Raw genomic sequence first — 21512 nt, forward strand, 5'->3', positions numbered from 1 at the left:
AAATTGCTTACATATTAATATTTGCAATAGAAAAATGGTAAAAGGTATCTAAATAAGTTCTTTATCAAATATTATAAAAAAAATACCTTTAATCTTTTGTTAACTGCAAAAGCTTCCTCCGTTTCTCTCTTGAAGACATTTTCCTGTTTATTATATTGTATTTTCATTCGTGCAATTTCACAAGTGTGTGTATATTCTTGAGTTTTCAATCTATCATTCAAGTATGCAATTTTCTCTTCTTTAAATTGTTAGCACCATTCAAATTTCACCTTTCCTCCCTAAGGGTGTCTCGAGTCATTTTAGCAATTGTAGTTCATTAGCAAGACTTTAGATTTTTAGATCTTGTTTCCACTTTATCTTGTTTTGTTTCGTGATCCTACGCAATAATTCCGATATGCGTTCTTCTAATAGTACCAAGTTTTCACCACGTATTTCAGCTAATCTGTATAAAGAATATTTATAGAGTAAAATTTAACTAATTATTTTAATTTTTTTAATTACTTACTGTAACAGTTCTTTTTGTTCCGCATACAGCTGTTTAATTTCTTGTTCCATTTCTACAATATTCCTACGACTCTCTGTAGTTTGCTGTACATTCTTTAAGAGTTCAGGCACAAGACTTTCTTTAAGCGCTAATTCTTTATTGATATTTTGAACTTCGTTATTTCGTTCTGCTTGCTGCAACGTATGTTCTTCCTCTTTTTTATCAAAATAATCTAAACTGTCTTCAATATTATTCAATTCTTCCATGTGTTCTGTACGTTCCGTACCTACTTCCGTGGTACGCATCACATAGTTTTTAGAATTAGATATTTCATGGTTTATAAGTTCTTCGTGCATAAGAACGATTTCTTCTAAATTCAAATTCAGTTTCTCTGTCATATCTCTAAACTTTTGCTGTAATATAATATTGTAAGATTACTTTATCGGTAAAATACCGGATACCGGGAACTCAGGACTCAGGTGAAGGATTCTTACACGTGCTTTTATTTTGAAGTTTATCGGTGTCATGTAATCGAGATATCGGGCGCTCGCCAATGACCGATCAACACGTCGTTGATAATCGTTATCGCGCAAGCTCCTGCCTAAATGATCTATGTCCTGGCCTATCGGCTGCCTTATTTACAGTGATCGCAATAATCGATACCTATACGTCATCTTTTCAAGCTTTACACGTGCGAGGCTCTCGGAGTACCAGCTCCGGAGATCTCATTCGGCGGATCCGTCAGTGACGCTCAACGCAAAATAATACTAACCACTATATTTTTCTTCAAGAACTGCCGAATAAGAGAGCGTTAATCGGATACACTGTCGCCATCTGCACGTAACGACGCACATTCTTTCATTCAACAATTTATCGACTTGGCAGTGACTCGAGTCTCTATTGGTCGTCGATCGTCAGGGCTGTGTTCGTAAACACTCGTATACACACTGACATATAACTGTCCTTGTTAAATTTTCAGTAAATGTTAAAGATAGAATGACACTCCGAACGCACAAGTGCAGTTGTCGAACGCAACCCAGTGAGATACTATCGGCGCGCACGCTAGTTTGTCTCTATATAAAGTCGCCCTAAGGAGGACTGCTTCCGTTCACTCACTATCACCTATCACTTGCTATTTCTCGCTACCCTCGCTATGCACTATGCATTCGTTCGCCTGATCAGCTGATGACGTAACATACGACGAGCGTTCTCGCGTGCAGGAAGCAGGAGGAAAGTTTTGTGCAGTTGTGTGTTGCACGTATCGGTGGGTATCCGTAGGTGGGTAGGTCACGAACAGCAAGGTACGGCGTAGGAGATTGACAAGCTGGCGATCCATTCCCTGCTCGGGTTCGATCAATCAGTGCTACATTCTTTCGTACGTATCCGCGCGTCATTCATTCGGTCACGCGTTGTCACGCTTGAGAAAACGTGCGCGCGAACCGCCAATTCTGTTTCTGCTGTGCGGGGGTGCGAATAAAGAATAAAACGTCACAAGGAGTAAAGCAAAGAGAAGTGCAGATCATCCAGGATGAGCGTCGACGCGTATGGACCCAGCAGCCAGACCCTCACGTTCCTCGACACCGAGGAAACGGATCTGATCGGCGCAGACACGCAGGGTAGCGAATTCGACTTCACCGATTTCACGTTGCCATCGCAGAGCCAGACACAGGCCTCGCAACACGACGCGACCCAGACACAGTCCAGTCAACCCGTTCAGGTCGGTCGAGTCGACGAGTAGTAGTGCCATGCATGCTTAGTCACGTTATTATAGGCTCGTCCGCCGGTTTTTGGCAAAAGCATCCCTGGAGTGTGAATTCCTCATTCTCGCGTGGCCATGCGGCCTAACCTTACGCTACATACTTGTCAAGGGGTGCGGCAACAAAAGCGGCCGCTCTCCAATGCGGACTTTCCGTTTCGTCCCTTATCTTTGTTCCGTGACCCCCCACATTTTTCTTCGATATCGAAATCCCGCAGATTTCCGGCGAGCGGTCGTCACTGAAATTACTTTAATCGCTCGCTGAAGAAACACATAAGATAAATCCATAATATCTGTCGTGGATCGCTCACAGCTCACAGCCAGTTGTGAACGAGGTTAAGTGTGATTTGCGCCAGAATTTTGTAAAGTTACGCAAGTTGCACTCTCATATAATATCTTAGATGTAATGAAACAGAAAATCTCATAGTACATACATTTAATTTTAAAACGACATTAGATAAAGTAAATTTGATAAGGTATAATAATTTAATTTTTTGCCTAAGAAATTAACTTCTTTTTAAATGAATAAAATCACAGTAGGATCTTGTCTTAAATTTATCTAGAATAAATAATTTTGCGAGAGGATTTCCTCTTTGTAGGAAAGATTAGGAAAGATTAATTTCTTAGTTTTACTTTCATACAGAAATTCTTTTTTTTTACTTGCATTGAACAACTTATTTTCAAAAATATTTATTCTATAAATTTTGAATCATTTATCAGTGATCTTTTTCATAATTTTGATATTCTGGTATTTTCTCTTGTTCTTATGATATAACATTTTTATTTAGGTAAATGGAACAAATGGTAGTTCATCGTTGGATTTAAAGATTTCTGGAGCAGCCCAAAGCCTTGCTGAATTGCAATTTGAAGAAGAAGAAGAAGAAGCATATTATAATCGTGATTTACCTGAACATGCATGTAAATATTGCGGTATCCACGAGGCGTCATGTGTGGTTATGTGTAATGTTTGCCGAAAATGGTTTTGCAATGGACGTGGTAATACATCAGGATCACATATTATCAATCATCTTGTTCGTGCTAAACACAAGGAAGTTACATTACACAGGTGGTTTATTTTTCATATTCTTATATGTGTGTAACATTGTAGAATCTAGAGATGCGTTATAAACATGTATAGATAATTTGAAACATTTCTTTAAATCTGCTTATATTTTTATAAAACTTATTATATTTATAGAGAGCTGTTTTACTTGATTAAAACTTATTAGTTATAAAAAAAAGTCATATTAATAACATTTGTTACAGAGATGGCCCCCTTGGAGAAACTATTTTGGAATGTTATTCCTGTGCTACAAGAAATGTTTTTGTATTGGGTTTTATTCCTGCTAGAGCTGATTCTGTAGTTGTGTTGCTTTGTCGCCAACCATGTGCAGCACAAAGTTCTTTAAAAGATATGAATTGGTAAGAGTAAATTTACCTTGGTTACATGTTACGTATAAAAAATATAGTACATATTTTCCATTATAATTGTGTGTGTGTGTGTGTGTGTGTATTAATATGTTTTTGAAAATATTCAGGGATCAAGAGCAATGGAAGCCTTTGATTGAAGATCGTAGTTTTTTATCTTGGTTAGTGAAAATCCCATCTGAACAAGAACAGTTGAGAGCTAGACAGATCTCAGCACAGCAGATTAATAAATTAGAGGAATTATGGCGAGACAACGTTGATGCTACTTTCCAAGATCTTGAAAAACCTGGAGTGGATGAAGAACCGCAGCAAGTTTTATTACGTTATGAGGATGGTTATCAGTATCAAAATATTTTTGGTCCACTTGTAAAATTGGAAGCCGATTATGACAAACGATTAAAAGAATCTCAAACTCAAGAAAATATTGAAGTACGATGGGATGTTGGATTAAACAAGAAGACTATTGCATATTTTTTGCTAGCTAAAACAGATGGTGATATGAAATTGATGCATGGGGACGAATTGAGGCTTCGTTATTTGGGAGAACTTCATAAGCCTTGGTCCGGAATTGGACATGTGATTAAGATCCCGGATAATTACGGGGAAGAAGTTGGAATTGAACTGAAAAATAATTCTGGAGCGCCAGTAGAATGCGTCAGTAACTTTGTTGTTGATTTCATTTGGAAGAGTACGAGTTTTGATAGGTAAAAAATCATTGATGTGAAATTGAAATATTGATATTTTTTATGTGATTATAATTTTAACAAGTATCTTTATTTTATTTTCTATTGCAGAATGCAGTCTGCATTACGCAAGTTTGCTGTTGATGACACTTCCGTATCGGCTTATATATATCATAGACTACTGGGTCATGAAGTAGAAGAAGTTTTGTTTCGTTGTCATCTTCCTAAGCACTTTAGTGCGCCGAATTTACCTGATTTGAACAGATCGCAGGTATACGCTGTAAAACATGCGATACAACGACCCTTGTCTTTAATTCAAGGACCACCTGGAACAGGTAAAACCGTAACGAGTGCTACCATAGTTTATCAATTGGTAAAACAAAATGGTGGTCCAGTTCTTGTATGCGCTCCTTCTAATACTGCGGTCGATCAATTAACCGAGAAGATACATAAGTCAAATTTGAAAGTTGTACGATTATGTGCCAAATCACGAGAGGCTATTGATTCGCCGGTGAGTTTCCTCGCGCTACATAATCAGATAAAGAACATGGAAACGAACACTGAATTGCAAAAGTTACAACAACTGAAGGACGAGACAGGCGAACTTTCAAGCGTTGATGAAAAACGCTATAGACTCTTGAAGAAAGCGGCGGAGAAGGAGCTTCTGGAAGCGGCAGATGTAATTTGCTGCACATGTGTAGGCGCTGGTGATCCTAGATTGCATCGATTAAAATTTCATTCTATACTTATCGATGAGAGTATGCAGGCTACCGAACCAGAGTGCATGGTACCTGTCGTTTTAGGAGCCAAGCAATTGATTCTCGTTGGTGATCACTGTCAATTGGGTCCAGTAGTGATGTGTAAAAAAGCCGCTAGAGCTGGTTTGTCGCAATCTCTATTCGAAAGATTAGTAGTGTTGGGAATTAGACCCTTCCGTTTGGAGGTACAATACCGTATGCATCCTGATCTCTCACGATTTCCATCTAACTTCTTCTACGAAGGTTCTCTTCAGAATGGCGTTTGTGCTGATGAAAGAAAATTACTCAAGATTGATTTTCCCTGGCCTGCACTGGACAAACCAATGTTCTTTTATGTCACGCAAGGGCAAGAAGAGATAGCTGGAAGCGGGACATCCTATTTGAATCGTACTGAAGCGTCAAATGTGGAAAAGATAACGACGCGATTCTTACGTTGCGGCGTAAAACCGGAACAGATCGGAGTGATAACCCCATATGAAGGTCAACGAGCTTATCTTGTGCAATACATGCAATATCAAGGTTCTTTGCACGCGAAATTGTATCAGGAAATTGAAGTAGCAAGCGTAGACGCTTTTCAAGGACGCGAGAAAGATATAATAATAATGTCCTGCGTACGATCCAACGAACATCAAGGCATTGGGTTTTTGAATGATCCTCGAAGATTGAACGTAGCGCTGACTCGTGCAAAATACGGTATCATCATTGTAGGAAATCCTAAGGTACTTTCAAAGCAGCCACTCTGGAATCATTTACTCAGCTTTTACAAGGAGCAAAAAGTGCTGGTCGAAGGACCATTGAATAATCTAAAGGAATCTATGATCCAATTTGCTAAGCCAAAAAAACTTGTGAATGCGGCTAACCCAGGTTCACATTTCATGTCTACGTCGATGTATGATGCTCGCGAAGCCTTGATCCCTGGATCAGTATACGATCGTTCCGGCACACAGGTGAATGGCATGCAGAATCACAATCCATATTATCAGAGAAACGTGCCGCTTGACATTTTTAGTCGCACCCACGATACTATCAGCTATATCAGTCCAGAACGGGCGCAAGCGGCGATGAACAACATGCCGGTACCGCTGGGTATGTTTATGAACATGGCACATGTGCCACCACGCTTTTATAATCAGCATCAACAAGCGTTGCAGGCGCGTCAGAATCAGAGGAATCGACGTGGCACCGCCGCTGCCTCGATGAGAAACAAATCCGGTCCGCGTATAGGTAAGCTGAGTAGTCAAACCGAGCAAAACACGCAGCCGTACAGCCAACCGGGTCTGCCGCTAACTCAGGGCACAACGCAGGGAATGTCTCAACCCGGTTTCAGTCTCTCGCAGCCTGGTCTCAGTCAAGCTGAGCTTTCTCAGGACTCGTTTGCGGTTGGTGAATTCCAGTCGCAGATGGACGGTCTCCTGTCGCAAGACTCGACCTATCAGGGCGATCGAAGTGGTTTCTATCAATCGGGCCAATCGCAAGCCGGAGGTCAATTCTCGCAACCCTACTGAGCCGAGACCTACCTACGGCTGAGCAACGCAATTGCCATGCCATGAAGGCTCGTTCGACCAATTCTTCTTCGACCAACAACCACAAATCACTAACTGCGCAAAACGGTAAAACGGCTCGACGATCGAGTACGATATTATTGCAGCATATGCTCATGTCGTCGACGTGAGAGAAAGGGGAATATGAAAGGAGAACGAAAGTTCCATAAGCTAATTCGCCGTTGGCGGACTCCACCATGGACGAAAACATGCGCAAGGCTCATGATTATCTACTGACTGTAATACACAAATGCGACAAGGACAAAAAGACATCCACACAGGCTGGAAAACGACAAACGACAAACTATCAATCACCGTGATCACGCGCTTACCGTAAATGGACCGTTTTATCGCGGGGGATGTTGCGTAATACTAGAATTAAAAAAAAATATGTATACAAAATATAAAAAGAGAAAGGAAAAAAATGGAGTGTAAAATGGATGATAAATCGCTTCATGACTCAACAGAATTCAACAAGTATGCCAATGTAGCACGATCAGACGCATCTATGACGAGAAGATTCGTGAATGACGATCTTTATAGTTGACTATAAACTATAAAAGATCGAAACTCGCAATAGTAGATTGAAATGCTACATGTTTCTGCCACTTTGTCACAAATGTCAACATCGAGAAACCAAACAGAAAGCGCGCAAGAGAAATAGAAAGAAAAGAAGACCAGGTATATTTCGAAATTCTTTATATCAATCAGTGCATCTCGAATTGGGAATAAGATAATACCGCTAATACTGTAAACTTGCTGCTCGAATATGTGAGCGCATATCACGCTGAAAGTCGATATCGGTTCCTCCGGCGGGATTTTGTCGAAAAGAAAGTCGCCAATTAAATCTTCGTCAGACAGTATGAAGCCAACAGCATTTCAACGTCATCACATGGAGGTGGGACATCCTTTCTCAGAGGATCGGCGCCTTCGCCGACTGTGAGAAATTCATCGGTGGTTTTGATCATATCGATTAGTTTTTTTGTTTCTTTATGTTATATCTATTGCTTACTTACCGCGCAGGGGTCAACAGAGCGCATCGTTTAAAAAGATTGCTTTCTTTCAGTAGATCCTTAGTGACGTGGTGAGATTAATTTTTAGCGATTAATATAATCGGGTATAGATACAGCTTGTCAAAATATATTATCGTTCTTTCTTTTATATATACATATATATATCGCATCGTATATATCGTTCTTTAATCTTTTCGCAACGTAATGAGTGAAAATGTTACAGAGCAGCAAAATGTTACTCTATTCTAAGAGTAGTCTATTCTTTTCCATGTATAGAGTTAAAATGTATAACTTTGTTGCATACATTATTACGATGATTTGTATATGTCGTACAAATTAATGACGGATCAGAAATTGTGGAATTTCTCTTTAATGATTTGACGCATTAACTGCAACGCATCTCTACACAAGGAAAGTTTTTGGTGAGCCATTATATGTGTGTAATGATTTTTCTCGTAGCGAAAGGGTTAACGTGCGAAACGATAATTATGTAAGCTTAGGATTGAAAATTTTTTATTTGTGTATTTTGAGGTGAATATGGTAGTACAAGCCATACTGCAAAAATCACAAATGTAACTATATCATTGCGTGTTTCGGACATTGCCATTATCCGCAGTGGCATACAAGCAACTCATTAACATTCGAAATGTTTTACTTGCTGTACCGACTAGAATGTCGTATAGATTTTTTTTTGTATTCGGAGATCGATTTTCTGTTCTTTCCGAATCCCTGCTTTTAATTCTATACTCTGTCTGCATTGGCTTCTGGCGGTAATGAATTTTCATTATGTTATTGCAATAGATTAAGTAATAATTAATGTAACTTGCATTATGTAATACTAAATTCTTTTATTTCTTCTGTCCGACCAACAGCGCACCGCTAATATAAGCAGATTATAATATTAAAATTTATTGTAAAAAAAAATCTCTTATGAAAAAATAAATTTTATTTGAAAATGTCAAATTGTTGATTCATATAAGACAAAATAAATAAATATATGTTGTGTATATATATATATACACACACACACACACGCACGCACACACACGCACACACACATTAGCTTTTATTAATTTTTAATAAAAATTCTTGAATAAAAAGAAATGAATATACTTTTTATAGAAATGATATTTGTATTATATGTACATTTCGAAATATCTTTTATATTAAAATAAAATATATGTTTATTTGTGTAATATATTAGTTAATACAAAACATCGTTTCTGTCAATAATGATTTTTTTAATCTTTCAAAAAAAAAGAAAAATTGGAAAATTATGCGCATTTGTAATGCCAGAGAGAGAGAAAGTAGAGTACACATAATTTATATATTATATATATTCTATAAAATCCATGCGAATCATTGATTCAATTAATGAGCGGTTATTTGTGATTAGTATAGCTTTGTAAAGTAAAATTTAAATAAGGCTCGATTGCAGATTGCCTTTATCTTTTTTCTAAATAAATAAAAACTGTTGATGCAATCGGGCCTAAATATAAGAGAATGTACTAATCACAAACAGTTGTTCTGAACACTCAATGAGCGATTGGCTACTGGATGCACCCTATGATTGGTCGATTTATTTATGGTTTCATCAAGCAATTTTAGATCCTTTTGTTCTGATTAGGCAAATTCTAATCTTTAATCTTCAATTTCCAATATGTAGTCTGATAGAGGGTGTATATCAATTGGACACAATATTTATTGGCCAATTTAAAATAAGGCTTTTTGATTGGTCAATCGTACCGGTTATCCTAGGCATCGGTCGATATGAGTGGTTGTATCTAAATAAGCTCTTCCCGTCTGATACGGGTTTTAAGCCGTGTAAGAGATTAACCAATCACAGTCGAATGTGAGAAGAATAATCGAATGTGATTGGTTAATTTTGTCTGACTTAGGTCTATACTCTATACGACACGTTATACGCTATACATTTGCGATTTGATTGTGCATTGTGCATGAATTCACACTGCCGCGTCTGCCGCCTCACGGTCAATCTGTCAAACACGTGAAATGAGAATCGTCCATTACGCGTCAGATTTGAAAATTTAAACGTTTTTGATTTTTTGTGTATGTGGCGATTTGCGTTAATAGCGACGAGCGTGCGGCATCAATTGAACGAAAGGTATTCGTCATCGGTATATCACGCGCACGATATCGTAAAATTGCTGCTGGTTGAGAAATCACGGTGGAAGTCGCGCTAACGCTACACCGTACTTTCGATCGCACCCATTATATGCACATTGATCGAAAACGCAAAGCCCGGGAATGAAAGATAGTTTTCTTATAAATTTTGCGTTCATCTAAAATCTAAGGACAAATTTCATCTGCAACATGGCGACTGAGAACAGGTTAGTCGGTGTTTCTTCTTATTTGTCGTTAACGCACAATACCGAGTTTATTTTTGTTTACTTAATTTCAAGTCTCGCATCCTTGCATACGTATCGAAGAAGAAAATATTTGATATCTTCTATGTGTGGTGTGTGCGTGCGTGCGTGCGTGCGTATGTAGCAAATTGTTTACTTGAGCAAGTATAATTTCTGATAGATAGTTATGTGTTTGACTGGACGAATATATTCAAATAATTTTGCAACCACTTTAAGGTTTTTTTATTTCATTTGTAATATTCTACTTTAAAAATAAAATAATACAAAATAATATGTACAATATGTATTAAAATTATATTAATCTGCTTTTCAAAGATGCATATCTTATATAAGATAATTTTAATTTATGCTGAATTGTATTAAATAATTTACGTATTAATATTTGATTTACATGATAACATAATGTTACAAAATTGCTTACAAAACCATTTTTCTTATTTATTTCAGGAGGTTATAATAAAACAAACACTTATATTTAATTAAAGACTCTGAAAGAGTAAAAACAATCACAATCTCAAATAAATCTCAAAACAAATTGAAAACATCTGAAAACTAAGCTTCAAAACTATTCAAAAGTACTTATAGGCAAAATTATATTATTGCATTAAATTAATTATTACTGGATTGTGATATAGAAATTTTTGTAGTAGTTAATCAAAAACATATGGACTTTATTTGCCTTAAACTTTCCTTTATCAAAGCGTTGTGAGAGAGAAAATATTTCTCGTTAAATATAATTATTAATTTACATTACAATTTATTTCTATAGCTCTGTATTCTACATATGCATCTATATACATACATATACCTATAAACTTTATGACAAAAGATAGACACAATAAATGTAGCGAATTCTTTGAATTCTTAATTTCATTATTATTTTTCTTGCATTATCATAAAATTGTTATGTACTTGTTACATTCTAGATTAATATAGTAGATCTCACAAGATATAAAACATAAGTTTTGCAAAAATATATAAAAATATAAAAAAAAGATATAAAAGCAAGAAAATAAAAAGAAAGACAAAGTAAGATTTTCTAAATGTATATGTGCAATATTCAATAATATTCAATAATATTCAATAATATTGTGTGCCTTATATATACTATTGATTGTTATAAATATTTATGAGGACCATTAAGTATAATAAACTGCTATATTAGCAATTAAACAAAGAAATTGCACATATCTTGTAACTCCTAATATTTATATTGACTATGTACCATACTGTGTTTCCACCACAAATGATGGTACAAATGATGAGTGGACAGCAAATAGGTGGACAATGTCCATCGGCACAAACTCACACATTGCATATTAATAACATAAATGGATTGCATCAAACTGACTTCACATATGGTCTAGATATTACCAGACATAACAGATCTCATACCATACAGGTATATGTTAAAATTTATTATATTTAATTTAAAATATAAAAGTGTTAGAGAGAACATTTTTTTCTTGTTTATTAAACTTATATTTTTGCAAGTGTTTTTAATAGAATGCTAATTGATATAAATGCAGAATAAGAATTTGCAACTTGAATCAAAAAGTTAATTGTTTATAATATTTGAGACAGATGCAAGTTAATATATTCAGACTGTTTTACAATTCATTAAGTGTTGTAATTTAAATATATAGTGTAGATATTTATTCTTATATTTAACAATACTTCGATTAATATGACAAAGTTCTTTTTTATTTGCATTTATAAATATATTTCCTTATGCAAATATATTATCTTTGTTTCTATTTTATGTTGAAATATACATATTTTTACAGACAGGATCCCACCCATTAGAGTTCTTACACCAAATGGGAGTTGATGTACGACAGAATATAGAATATATACAATCAAATAATAATTCATCTCCTGTAAATTGGGAGAGACAAATGTGTACATCCAACAATACTTCAATTATTCCAGCATCAAATTATAACTTCAAGCCTACAAATACTAATTCAATGAAAAAACCAAGTTGGAATAACAGAAATGGCAGACGAAATACATATAGAAATTCTTACTCCAAGTATGAGACATATAATAGTGACAGTGGATTTAGTTCTCGTTCACCAACACCAAACAAATACCATATTGACAATAGTCTAACAGAGAGTTCAGATGAAAGAGATTCCACAAGTTCATTAAGAGGACAAGGGATAAGGTAAATATTACATTTTCAAAATTATTTGTTACTGTCAATTTCTTAGCATACTACTACTCTTCTTTTATCAAAAGTTTACACCAGACACTCTGTATATGTACTTAATAAAATTTTTTCTGCATAGGAAACATCAAAGGATACATTCAGATAATAGAGCAATCAATAAACCAACATCAAATGGATTAATTTCAAGTGCATCTGCACATCAGTTTTATCAAAATCAACGACCTGTCAATTATTATAATACTGTTTCCACTCCCAGATCTCATGCTCAAAATTATCAAAATAGGAGAAAGTATGTATCAGGTAAGCATTCTCTAATATATATAAGAATGTCTACAATGTGTCCTTAATTAGTTTCTTTCGGATCTTTTAATAATTATTTACCATTTTCCCTTGTTTTTCCATTATTCACACATTACTTATTACTATGAGAGAACAAGAAAGTATTGTGGTAGAATAAGAAAGTAAGTAAAATAGATGTATGTTCATGATCTATGAACATAGCGTAACAAATGTGAATAGTGAAAAAGCAGCAAAGGGAAGGAATATAAGCTTAATTAATACAACAGAAACTCAACTGTACAAATATTTAATATATATTGATGTCGAATTAAAAAAATATGTGCAGTATTTGATTTATTTCATATTAAATAGAATTCATTTTTAGGCAGGAGTGAAAGTGCACCTTCTCAAAGAAACTTTCTAAGAAATCGTAAATTTTCAGAAGTTTTAGTGCCAAATTATGGTGTGGTTTCCAAATATTTTTTCACAGCTCCTGATAAATTTCTTGCTAAATCTCATTTGGCGGAAGTAACTTCTGCACCAAAAAATATTATGACTGGATCAAAATGGGATAGTCTGTCACAACAAATCTGGTTGAAATTTATATCAAATCAACAAACTGAAGCTACTTACAGAAATAAAATGAAACTATGGAAGAATCTTTATGTTTATATTAAGGTAAAAAATACAAAATTAAGATAGGCAGCAAATAAAATTTTTAAAAATAGAATTCAAAAGAGTAATTAATTTACTAATTAATTTACTCATATGTTTTAAATGTTGATGCTTATAGGATCAATATCCAAAATATGGTTTATTTTTGGTTGGTTCAACAATGAATGGGTTTGGTTCGGATAATAGCGATGTCGATATGTGTCTTTTAGTGCGACACACAGAAATGGATCAAAAATATGAAGCTATAGAGCATTTAGAACAAATATTAAAATATCTAAAAAAATGTAGTATGTAAAAGAGAGAAAGATTCATAAATATCATATAAAAATATTTTTAAGAATATTATTTTAATATGTTTTACACATATTTTAATAACAAATTATTTTATTCTCTTTCATATTTAGATTTCATTGAACAGCTCGAACTCATACATGCAAAAGTACCTATTATAAAATTCCGTGATACAGTACAAAACTTAAAAGTTGATCTTAATTGTAATAATGCTGTTGGTATTAGGAATACACAATTGCTGTATTATTATTCAAAACGTAAGTTTAATTAATAATTTGAATAGATATATTATTCAAAAAAATATTTTTAAAATATTTTAATCATTATTTAATCATTATATAAACTTATTTTTACAGTTGATTGGAGGGTAAAACCACTAGTACTTGTTATAAAACTTTGGGCTCAATATCATGACATTAATAATGCAAAAAATATGACAATATCTAGTTACTCTTTAGTTCTCATGGTCATACATTTTTTACAATGTATGTATATTGCAACATTTATTTTTTCTTGGACCAATTTGTTAGAAAAGTCAGAATACAAATGTTATGCTATTTTATAGGTGGTGTCAACCCTCCAGTTCTGCCATGCTTACATTCGATATTTGTAGGAAAGTTTAGTCCGCATACAGATATTCATACTATCAATATGCATGAGGATTTAAAAATTCCATCCTCCACTCGTTTACCTGAGAATCATCAATCTCTTGGAGAATTACTTGTTGAATTTTTCAGATACTATGTCAAATTCGAGTAAGTATTTCTGACTTACAAATGTATAATGTTCAGAAGATATATTTGGATGATATTATTTTGATAATATTAATATTAAAAAATATACTAATATTAAATAATATTTAATTTGTATTATTAAAAATTAGTTTCAGCCGTTATGCAATATCTGTACGTTTAGCAAAAAAAATACCAATAGAGGAATGTCGTATGGTACAATCACTCAAAAATGATCCTCATCAATGGAAATATCTATGTATTGAAGGTAAATGAATATTTTATTTATATAGCTGACTTAAAGGCAATGTTTTTTTTTTAATGAAATTATTACAATATTGTAGAGCCATTTGATCTGACTAACACAGCTAGGTCAGTCTACGATCCGGATGTATTTTTTAGAATTACGCAGCTAATTGATAGAACATATCAAAGACTGCAGAAAAAACAAGATCTAAATTTGATATTTCTCAACCTAATCACTGATCATCCTATCGTAAATTATTTTGAAAGCGGTCTATTTTGATGAACGAGCTGTTCTGATTGAACCAAAGGCATTTTGTTAAATGCTGATTAAGCTTAATGATCTGATGATCTAAAACAATATAAAAGAAAGCTACAACGAAATGAAATAAGACTGCCAAGATCGTCTTATGTGCTTAGTACCTTGTAATATTAAGTCTTATTTTTTTGAACAACTTATATTAGCAAGGTATGAAAAATAGAACATGATAAAACATGTTCATTAAACTACTTGTCTACAAGTAAGTCTGTCCTCTATTAAATTTTATATTTTTTATTTTTGGAGGATTTTAAAATCATTAATTATAACATCTTGAAAGGAGACAGTATTACTGTCTGCATTTATTAACATGCAAAAAATATTTCATTTTGATATAAAATATCGCAAATGCACGGGTATTGTTCCTACATAAACAAAAATTGCAATACGTGCAATAATAAAGTCTGACTTCTATTTAAAGCTACAATTAACCAGGCTTGCTTGGATCTCTCTAAGTCTTTAACGAGATAATCGCGAAATAAATCAATTATCTTCTACTGATTATTGATATATACATATATTTAATATGTGATAATGTCATAGTAATTACTATCATGTCAAAATTATTCAATATCGTCTTCCTAATGTGTATTACTCATTACCCTCTATATAAGTCTTTCACATAATATCAACAAATCTAAAATATATGGTGCCTTGTAAGCTATTTTGATTATTGTTAATATAATCATATATGTATTATGTGATATAACAAGAATGATTTGGTATAAAAGTGAAGAATTGAAGAAATTGAAAACTAACAAAGGGTAATGAAATTTTTTTCTATAACATTGAAAAATGATTGTCAGATACTGCACAAACATTCTCAATTAAAAAATATTTCCAACTTAGCTAGATTACTAGTTGTATAATATCTGACATTAAAATAACACCTTACATATAAAGAAAAAAAGTAATTCTTATTTTTTCGTATAGTTGCTATTTCTTACAAAAAAAAATATTTCACATGAGCATAGATTCATGAAACAAAAAGAAAATAAATATAAATCTTTAATATTATCTTTTGTAAAAATATTAAAAAATAAAAAAAAATAAAAACGTTTATTAAAAGTAAAAAAATGTTACACATTTGAAACAAATTAATTATTTATGTTTGCAATATTTTGTTCAGATATATAGTGAATAAAAGACTGATAAGTGAAGTTAGCAAGACTGTGTTTCTTTTAAAAGGATTTAAAAACTTTCTAAGTTTCAATAGTTTTGTCTTAAAATTAATACAAATATAAGTCGTCATTAGTCATTATTAGTGGGATAATTTATATAATTGATCCTTAAAACAAGATATAAATCACAGTAATATAAATATGTACAAATTATAGGAAAAAAGATTTCTAATATTCTTGAAAATCAAAAAATTAAAAGGAAATTTTTTGATATCAATAAGTCTAATCTTTACTCCTTAGCAAAATATCTTCATTTTTTGAAAATTTTCATTATTATTCACTTTTTTCAAATAATCAATAAGTAATCTGCAATTGTTATAAGATTAAGATATTTTAACAGAAAACTTTACTAAAGGGCACATTTGTGTGTACAAAAATTGTCTAAGGATAAAGTTATCTCTCTTAATCGTCAATTTCAGAAATTAATATTTAATTGCTGAAAGATAACAATTTCCCACTAATACAGCTAACTTTTGTGTAATCGTTCTTTTCAGAAGAAACACTTGAGCTTGATACTTTTCTTTATTTGTCAAAAGGATACTATTCCTATTATTTAACTAGTGTCTCCTACTAACATTTTTTGTCTTCAAAATAAATATATACATATATGGTGTAATAATATTCTCAAATAATACATGAAAAAGAAGGCTGTGCCTGCAGTATAACAAACTACTGTAATTGTATTATAACTTTAGGTTTCATATGAATAAAATACAAGTAAGATCTGTCAATTACAGAATAAATGTGAAATGTTAAGTAACATATATATTTTATTTACGCGCATGTGGCTTATGATATTCTTTTGATATTGAAAACTAATTCTATTTTGATGTGATATTTGATTAGACCTATATTTTGTAATGCACTCTATGTACTTATGCACAATACTATTCTAAGTGTCAATTTTTTGAATGTATTCTAAAAAAATTTAAATTAAAAACTATAGCTTATAAATCGAGCAAGTTAGGTTGCAGCCATTATATTCTTTAAATGTGCAATATAATACATTTCCGTCAAAATTAACATAAACGTTTGATTTATAGAATAAAACCAATTTCCTGTAAAACAGTTTTCTTGTTAAATAAATAAAATGTTTATACAATATGTTGTTTTATTTTTTTACAATTTTATTTTTTTGAATATTTACAGATGTATGTGCGCGCGCGCGCGTGCGTGTATGTTTATATATAAAATTGTATTTCTCTAGAAAATTCGAATAATATCAATTTTTTTTATATATTGCATTTACATAAAAAATGATATTTTATATAAATTCATGATGTGTATAGTTTTAGAGGTATGTTTGAGTACGTTCGGAAAAATATTTGTTCTATCTTTGTTACTTGCTGAAAATTGAACAAAGAATAACGTTTTTAAATTTATTAATTTTTTTTATTTATTAATTTATAATTATAAATTACGTTTCCCCGAATGCACTCTCGATATACCACACAATCAAATCTATTTTCTAATTTAAAAAATACTTTCATTTCTTTGAATTCTAGAGAAAATTTTCTCCTCGATTCTAGGGAAAAGTTACACTATCAAAATCAACTTTAATGTTGGCCATACTGAATATACTAGATATGGTCGATTTCCGTTTCATGCGGTTCATTCTGACTTCTTTCCGGTAGGGTGACGAAATGACGGGGTTCAGTGAGAAGGTTGGTGTTTCAAAATTCCATATTTCAGACGGTTGAAAAGTGTTTTCGCACTGAGCATATACGCGGTCGCAATTATTTACTCAAAGAAGCAACGTGTAGCTTCTTCAATGTTCTTCTAAAAAGGCAATTATCGAAAAAAAATATAAAAACTGCGTTACCTCGTACACGTGTCTATGATGGCGTTCACTGAACGAAAATTCCAGCACGTTGTATATATCGAATGACGCGAGTTTTAAATTAACACTAATCTTTTTGATCAGATATTTTCACGTACCGCGTATATGCCGGTCTGAATACTGTGGATTGCATATATTGAATTTCTTACAATGTTGCAAGCGACATGCACGTGCACCGCATTGGTTCTGAGGTCTTGTAATTCCGAGATTTTATAATTACAGTATTATAATAATATTATTACGATTTCAGCCGATATTAATAGATGGCCGCGGCCATTTACTCGGACGGTTGGCGGCTATTGTTGCTAAGACCATCTTGCAAGGCAACAAAGTTATTGTTGTACGAAGCGAACAACTCAATATAAGTGGCAACTTCTTCAGGTTTGTAAATTCTCATTCTTTTTATTTAGAGTAATATTTTATTTTAAGTAATATATTTACTTGATTAAAACACATAAAAGACATAAAAACAATTTAAATGATTAAAAATCTTTTTATGAAATTATAACATATATATTTTTTGTATATTGTATGACGAAATTAATGCATATATGTATATATATTTTTGCATCTTATTTAAGAAAAAATAAAGTTATATTAACTTATATAGTGTTTATTTTCAGAAACAAGTTGAAATTTATGTCTTTTCTACGTAAGAGATGTAATGTAAATCCTGCACGTGGTCCATTTCATTTTCGTGCACCTAGCAAGATTTTCTGGAAAACTGTTCGAGGTATAGTTAAGATTATATTAATGACATAAAATAGATTGTAAAATAGAACTGTTGTACATGATTACATATTTACCTACATTATCTGATAATATAATGAAAGAAATAATTTTTATGAGGCTAAAATTTTACATAATATCTTACAATGGATAAGATGAAAGAATATTTAAAAAAAAAGACTTTTTATAGGTATGATTCCACATAAGACGCAAAGAGGAAAGGATGCTCTTAGGCGATTGAAGGTTTATGAAGGGTGTCCACCACCATACGATCGTAGAAAACGTGTTGTTGTGCCTGGTGCTATGAGAGTAATGTGTCTTAAACCAGGTCGAAAGGTAATCGAATCAGATCTTGTATATTTAAGCTAATTTTTTTCATATACTTAAATTTTATTTACTGAAAAAACAATGATGGTATGGTAATTTGCGTCTGAAGTTCATCTACATGACCATGATGTCACTTTTAAACTGAGTAATAAAATATCAAAATAGTTTAGTCACAAGATATGGAGATAATATTCATACTAATACAAAATTTCAATTTTTAGTATTGTCATGTGGGTAGACTATCTCACGAAGTGGGATGGAAATACAAGGCTGTAGTTCGTACACTGGAGAACAAGAGACGTGTCAGAGCTATCCTTGAAGTTCAGAAAAGAAACAAGCTCAAGGTAACTTATATATTCAAGCTTTTTTATAGTATTTTTCAAATCTGTTTTTAAAAAATTTTGACATAAAAATATTAGAAATTTTATAATTGCATTTTTTTTTGCAGAAACTTACTAAACAAGCTGGTGAAGCAGTTTCCAAAGCCACAGCACCATACACAAAAATTATTAATGACTTTGGATATAATTAACATTATAAAAATAAAAATAAAACCTTTTAAACTATATAATTCAAAATATTCTTTTATTTGTGAAATTATTAGTATACTTCTTAAATAACTCAAAAGTAAAAGTATGCACAATTCCATCATTAAAAAAATAATTTTATTAATAAATTAATACTCTTAAAAATAATAATTTGTATTCTATGTAGATAAATATGTATAATATTAACTCTCTATAGAATCCACAGTAAATACAACTGTTCCACCTCTATCATTATCCTCTTCATCTTGCACTTCATGTTCTTCCTCGTCTTCAGAGGAAGAAGATGAAGAAAATAAATTATTCGTATGTCGTAAGTGATAATTTCCAACATTTTGTGGTATAGGACCAATACTGTGCATTTCTATTTGATTAGCTAAACGTTCTATTGCATGTTTTGCTTGAATTTCCTGTCAAATATTAAAATATATATTTAAAATTAATTATAAAATATATTAAAATAGTTCCTAAAAAATTCTTTAAAGACATTTTGAAAAAAATCGACTACCTGTAATTTTCTAGTTTGTTCCTTCTGCAATCTTAAAGATTCATTGATGCTTAAGACTTTTGTTGCTCCATGAATTATAAGAGGTGGTGTAGCTGCTGTGACTTCCCAATTTTTAGGCAGCTTCCTTTGTTTCTCTTTTGTTGGATCATGTACATCACTTTTAGTTGTTTTATATGGCTTAAATGGTTTTTTCTTTTTGTTTGTTTCTTGTGTCTTTTCTACTTTATCAATGATATATTTTACATGTTCTACATCTAAACAATCATCTGTTTTAAAAGATTCAATCTCTATTACGTCTTCTGGCTTGATAAGGCTTTCTTCATGTGCTATATGTATAATCTTTTTCTTGTGAATACCAGTTCCTGTAGGCTATTAGCACACAAAAAATTAGATCTATGTTACAGTAATTGACAAAAACTATTATAAATGTTTCATTAAAGTATAAACCTGAGCTAATATTTTTAATGGATCTTCTTCATCATCACTGTCTAATTCAACAATTTTGGTTGTATTTTCATCATTCTTGTTATCATATTTTCCTGTCCATTCTAATTTAGTCATCGCTGCTTTGCCTACAGATGCTATATTAAGTTGCGATAACAAATTAGCTGCTATTTCTATCTCATTTCTATGCTCAAGTTCTTTCAACAACATATCACGAAAATTTATAATTTTCTTTCCTTTATCTGGAAGCTTTGAGATAAATTTTCTGAAAAAATGCAATAACAGCAATAAAAATTCAATATCCAGAATATAATAATTTATTTTCTACCTACTTGTTTGCAAGAATCTTATTCTGTCTTCCTAAAAGTTCCTCCAATTCAAACTTTTGTTTTTTCCCTAAATCCTCGATGTAACCTTGACTTTCCTTTTTTGAATGAGGTGGTATATCACCAGGTATTTTCTTAATTACATTTTTCGACATTCTGTACTTTTCATATATTTATCAAATTCCTAAAAGAAAGCATGTTGAGAATAAAATCAGTATTCAGTATAGTGAGAAATTACATAAAATATATGTCATAAAGGTGTAAATAAAATTACATGAAAAACTATCTTTTACAAATTATTAATATTATATATATATATATCTGAATTTGCATAAAACTGTAAACGTTTGAACACATTTTCGTAACGTGATTAAATATTTTTCAATTTTAATTTAACTCTTACTCCGTATTGTTATTTTTGGCATCTAGCTGTACAGGTGGGTCAGCGTATTTTCGATATATTATTTTATGATTATTTGTTTTCGACAAATTGACGTTGTTAGAAAAATCACAGACAAAAATGATCCATCAGTACGGAGTAAGGATTAAACATCATTAAAAATTGATGCACCACAATTGTTTATATTAAAAATACTTTTAATATATATATTCATTAGCGTAAAAGTATACATTTTGAGTGGCATAAACAAAAATATCATTGCAAAAAAAACATACTATTTAAAACAATCAGCTTTTAAAATGTTTCAAACAAATAATGCGTTTTTACTTCACGTGAGCAAAATAACAATAAACACATGACAGAAGGGTACCATTTTCATGAAGATCCCAATCCGAATTTCGTCCGCAACACGTGCGACACGGACTTTAGGTGATTCGCTGATACGCCC

The 21512-nt window shown here is 32.2% G+C and overlaps 4 protein-coding genes and 1 long non-coding RNA gene across 8 annotated transcripts; 4 read left to right on the plus strand and 1 right to left on the minus strand.

Annotated features, from left to right (window-relative positions):
- The first annotated feature begins 1482 nt into the window (after positions 1–1482).
- On the plus strand, positions 1483–8626 carry Upf1 (Upf1 RNA helicase). 2 transcript variants are annotated; one of them, XM_072896892.1, is made up of 6 exons: positions 1483–1859; positions 1964–2201; positions 3029–3306; positions 3507–3662; positions 3779–4372; positions 4463–8626. In XM_072896892.1, the coding sequence occupies exons 2-6, from the start codon at positions 2013–2015 to the stop codon at positions 6612–6614; spliced, it is 3369 nt and encodes a 1122-aa protein (XP_072752993.1). In that variant the 5' UTR covers positions 1483–1859; positions 1964–2012; the 3' UTR covers positions 6615–8626. The 2 variants fall into 2 exon arrangements, with proteins under 2 accessions (XP_072752993.1, XP_072752994.1); XM_072896893.1 differs by lacking the exons at positions 1483–1859; positions 1964–2201 and adding an exon at positions 2232–2716.
- A 983-nt stretch (positions 8627–9609) lies between these two features.
- LOC140667832 (uncharacterized) lies at positions 9610–10564 on the plus strand. Its single transcript, XR_012047077.1, has 2 exons — positions 9610–10014; positions 10498–10564. It is a non-coding gene; the product is annotated as an uncharacterized lncRNA (long non-coding RNA).
- A 467-nt stretch (positions 10565–11031) lies between these two features.
- On the plus strand, positions 11032–17047 carry LOC140667830 (poly(A) RNA polymerase gld-2 homolog A). Its single transcript, XM_072896106.1, has 10 exons — positions 11032–11452; positions 11838–12220; positions 12345–12526; positions 12891–13183; positions 13299–13467; positions 13585–13728; positions 13828–13956; positions 14037–14226; positions 14355–14470; positions 14547–17047. The coding sequence occupies exons 1-10, from the start codon at positions 11270–11272 to the stop codon at positions 14726–14728; spliced, it is 1971 nt and encodes a 656-aa protein (XP_072752207.1). The 5' UTR covers positions 11032–11269; the 3' UTR covers positions 14729–17047.
- A 460-nt stretch (positions 17048–17507) lies between these two features.
- On the plus strand, positions 17508–19419 carry Rpl13a (ribosomal protein L13A). Its single transcript, XM_072895720.1, has 6 exons — positions 17508–17609; positions 18036–18166; positions 18409–18518; positions 18705–18850; positions 19063–19185; positions 19290–19419. Exons 1-6 carry the CDS (start codon positions 17589–17591, stop codon positions 19371–19373), a joined length of 615 nt encoding a protein of 204 aa, XP_072751821.1. The 5' UTR covers positions 17508–17588; the 3' UTR covers positions 19374–19419.
- A 65-nt stretch (positions 19420–19484) lies between these two features.
- Polr2m (RNA polymerase II subunit M) lies at positions 19485–21453 on the minus strand. Of its 3 annotated transcripts, none has more exons than XM_072895719.1 (5): positions 21435–21453; positions 20671–20848; positions 20342–20603; positions 19895–20263; positions 19485–19796 (listed from the first exon to the last, which is right to left on the minus strand). In XM_072895719.1, exons 2-5 carry the CDS (start codon positions 20817–20819, stop codon positions 19572–19574), a joined length of 1005 nt encoding a protein of 334 aa, XP_072751820.1. In that variant the 5' UTR covers positions 20820–20848; positions 21435–21453; the 3' UTR covers positions 19485–19571. The 3 variants fall into 3 exon arrangements, with proteins under 3 accessions (XP_072751820.1, XP_072751818.1, XP_072751819.1); XM_072895717.1 differs by having other exon boundaries at positions 21340–21453; XM_072895718.1 differs by lacking the exon at positions 21435–21453 and adding an exon at positions 21068–21328.
- Between the last annotated feature and the right edge of the window lie 59 nt (positions 21454–21512).

Source organism: Anoplolepis gracilipes, chromosome 7, assembly GCF_047496725.1.
Source record: "Anoplolepis gracilipes chromosome 7, ASM4749672v1, whole genome shotgun sequence".
Taxonomy (NCBI): Eukaryota; Metazoa; Arthropoda; class Insecta; order Hymenoptera; family Formicidae; genus Anoplolepis; species Anoplolepis gracilipes.

Bases quoted from the DNA above. Each gene is read 5' to 3' on its own strand.
- Upf1 (XM_072896892.1), top strand. From the start codon at position 2,013: ATGAGCGTCGACGCGTATGGACCCAGCAGCCAGACCCTCACGTTCCTC. The intron at 3,307-3,506 runs GTGGTTTATTTT...CATTTGTTACAG, and splicing joins AAGGAAGTTACATTACACAG to AGATGGCCCCCTTGGAGAAA. The intron at 3,663-3,778 runs GTAAGAGTAAAT...GAAAATATTCAG, and splicing joins TCTTTAAAAGATATGAATTG to GGATCAAGAGCAATGGAAGC.
- Rpl13a (XM_072895720.1), top strand. From the start codon at position 17,589: ATGACGGGGTTCAGTGAGAAG. The intron at 18,167-18,408 runs GTTTGTAAATTC...GTTTATTTTCAG, and splicing joins ATAAGTGGCAACTTCTTCAG to AAACAAGTTGAAATTTATGT. The intron at 18,851-19,062 runs GTAATCGAATCA...TTCAATTTTTAG, and splicing joins GTCTTAAACCAGGTCGAAAG to TATTGTCATGTGGGTAGACT.
- LOC140667830 (XM_072896106.1), top strand. From the start codon at position 11,270: ATGTACCATACTGTGTTTCCACCACAAATGATGGTACAAATGATGAGT. The intron at 13,468-13,584 runs GTATGTAAAAGA...TTTCATATTTAG, and splicing joins AAAATATCTAAAAAAATGTA to ATTTCATTGAACAGCTCGAA. The intron at 13,957-14,036 runs GTATGTATATTG...GCTATTTTATAG, and splicing joins GGTCATACATTTTTTACAAT to GTGGTGTCAACCCTCCAGTT.
- Polr2m (XM_072895719.1), bottom strand. From the start codon at position 20,819: ATGTCGAAAAATGTAATTAAGAAAATACCTGGTGATATACCACCTCAT. The intron at 20,604-20,670 runs GTAGGTAGAAAA...GCATTTTTTCAG, and splicing joins AATAAGATTCTTGCAAACAA to AAAATTTATCTCAAAGCTTC. The intron at 19,797-19,894 runs GTAGTCGATTTT...AATATTTGACAG, and splicing joins AACAAACTAGAAAATTACAG to GAAATTCAAGCAAAACATGC.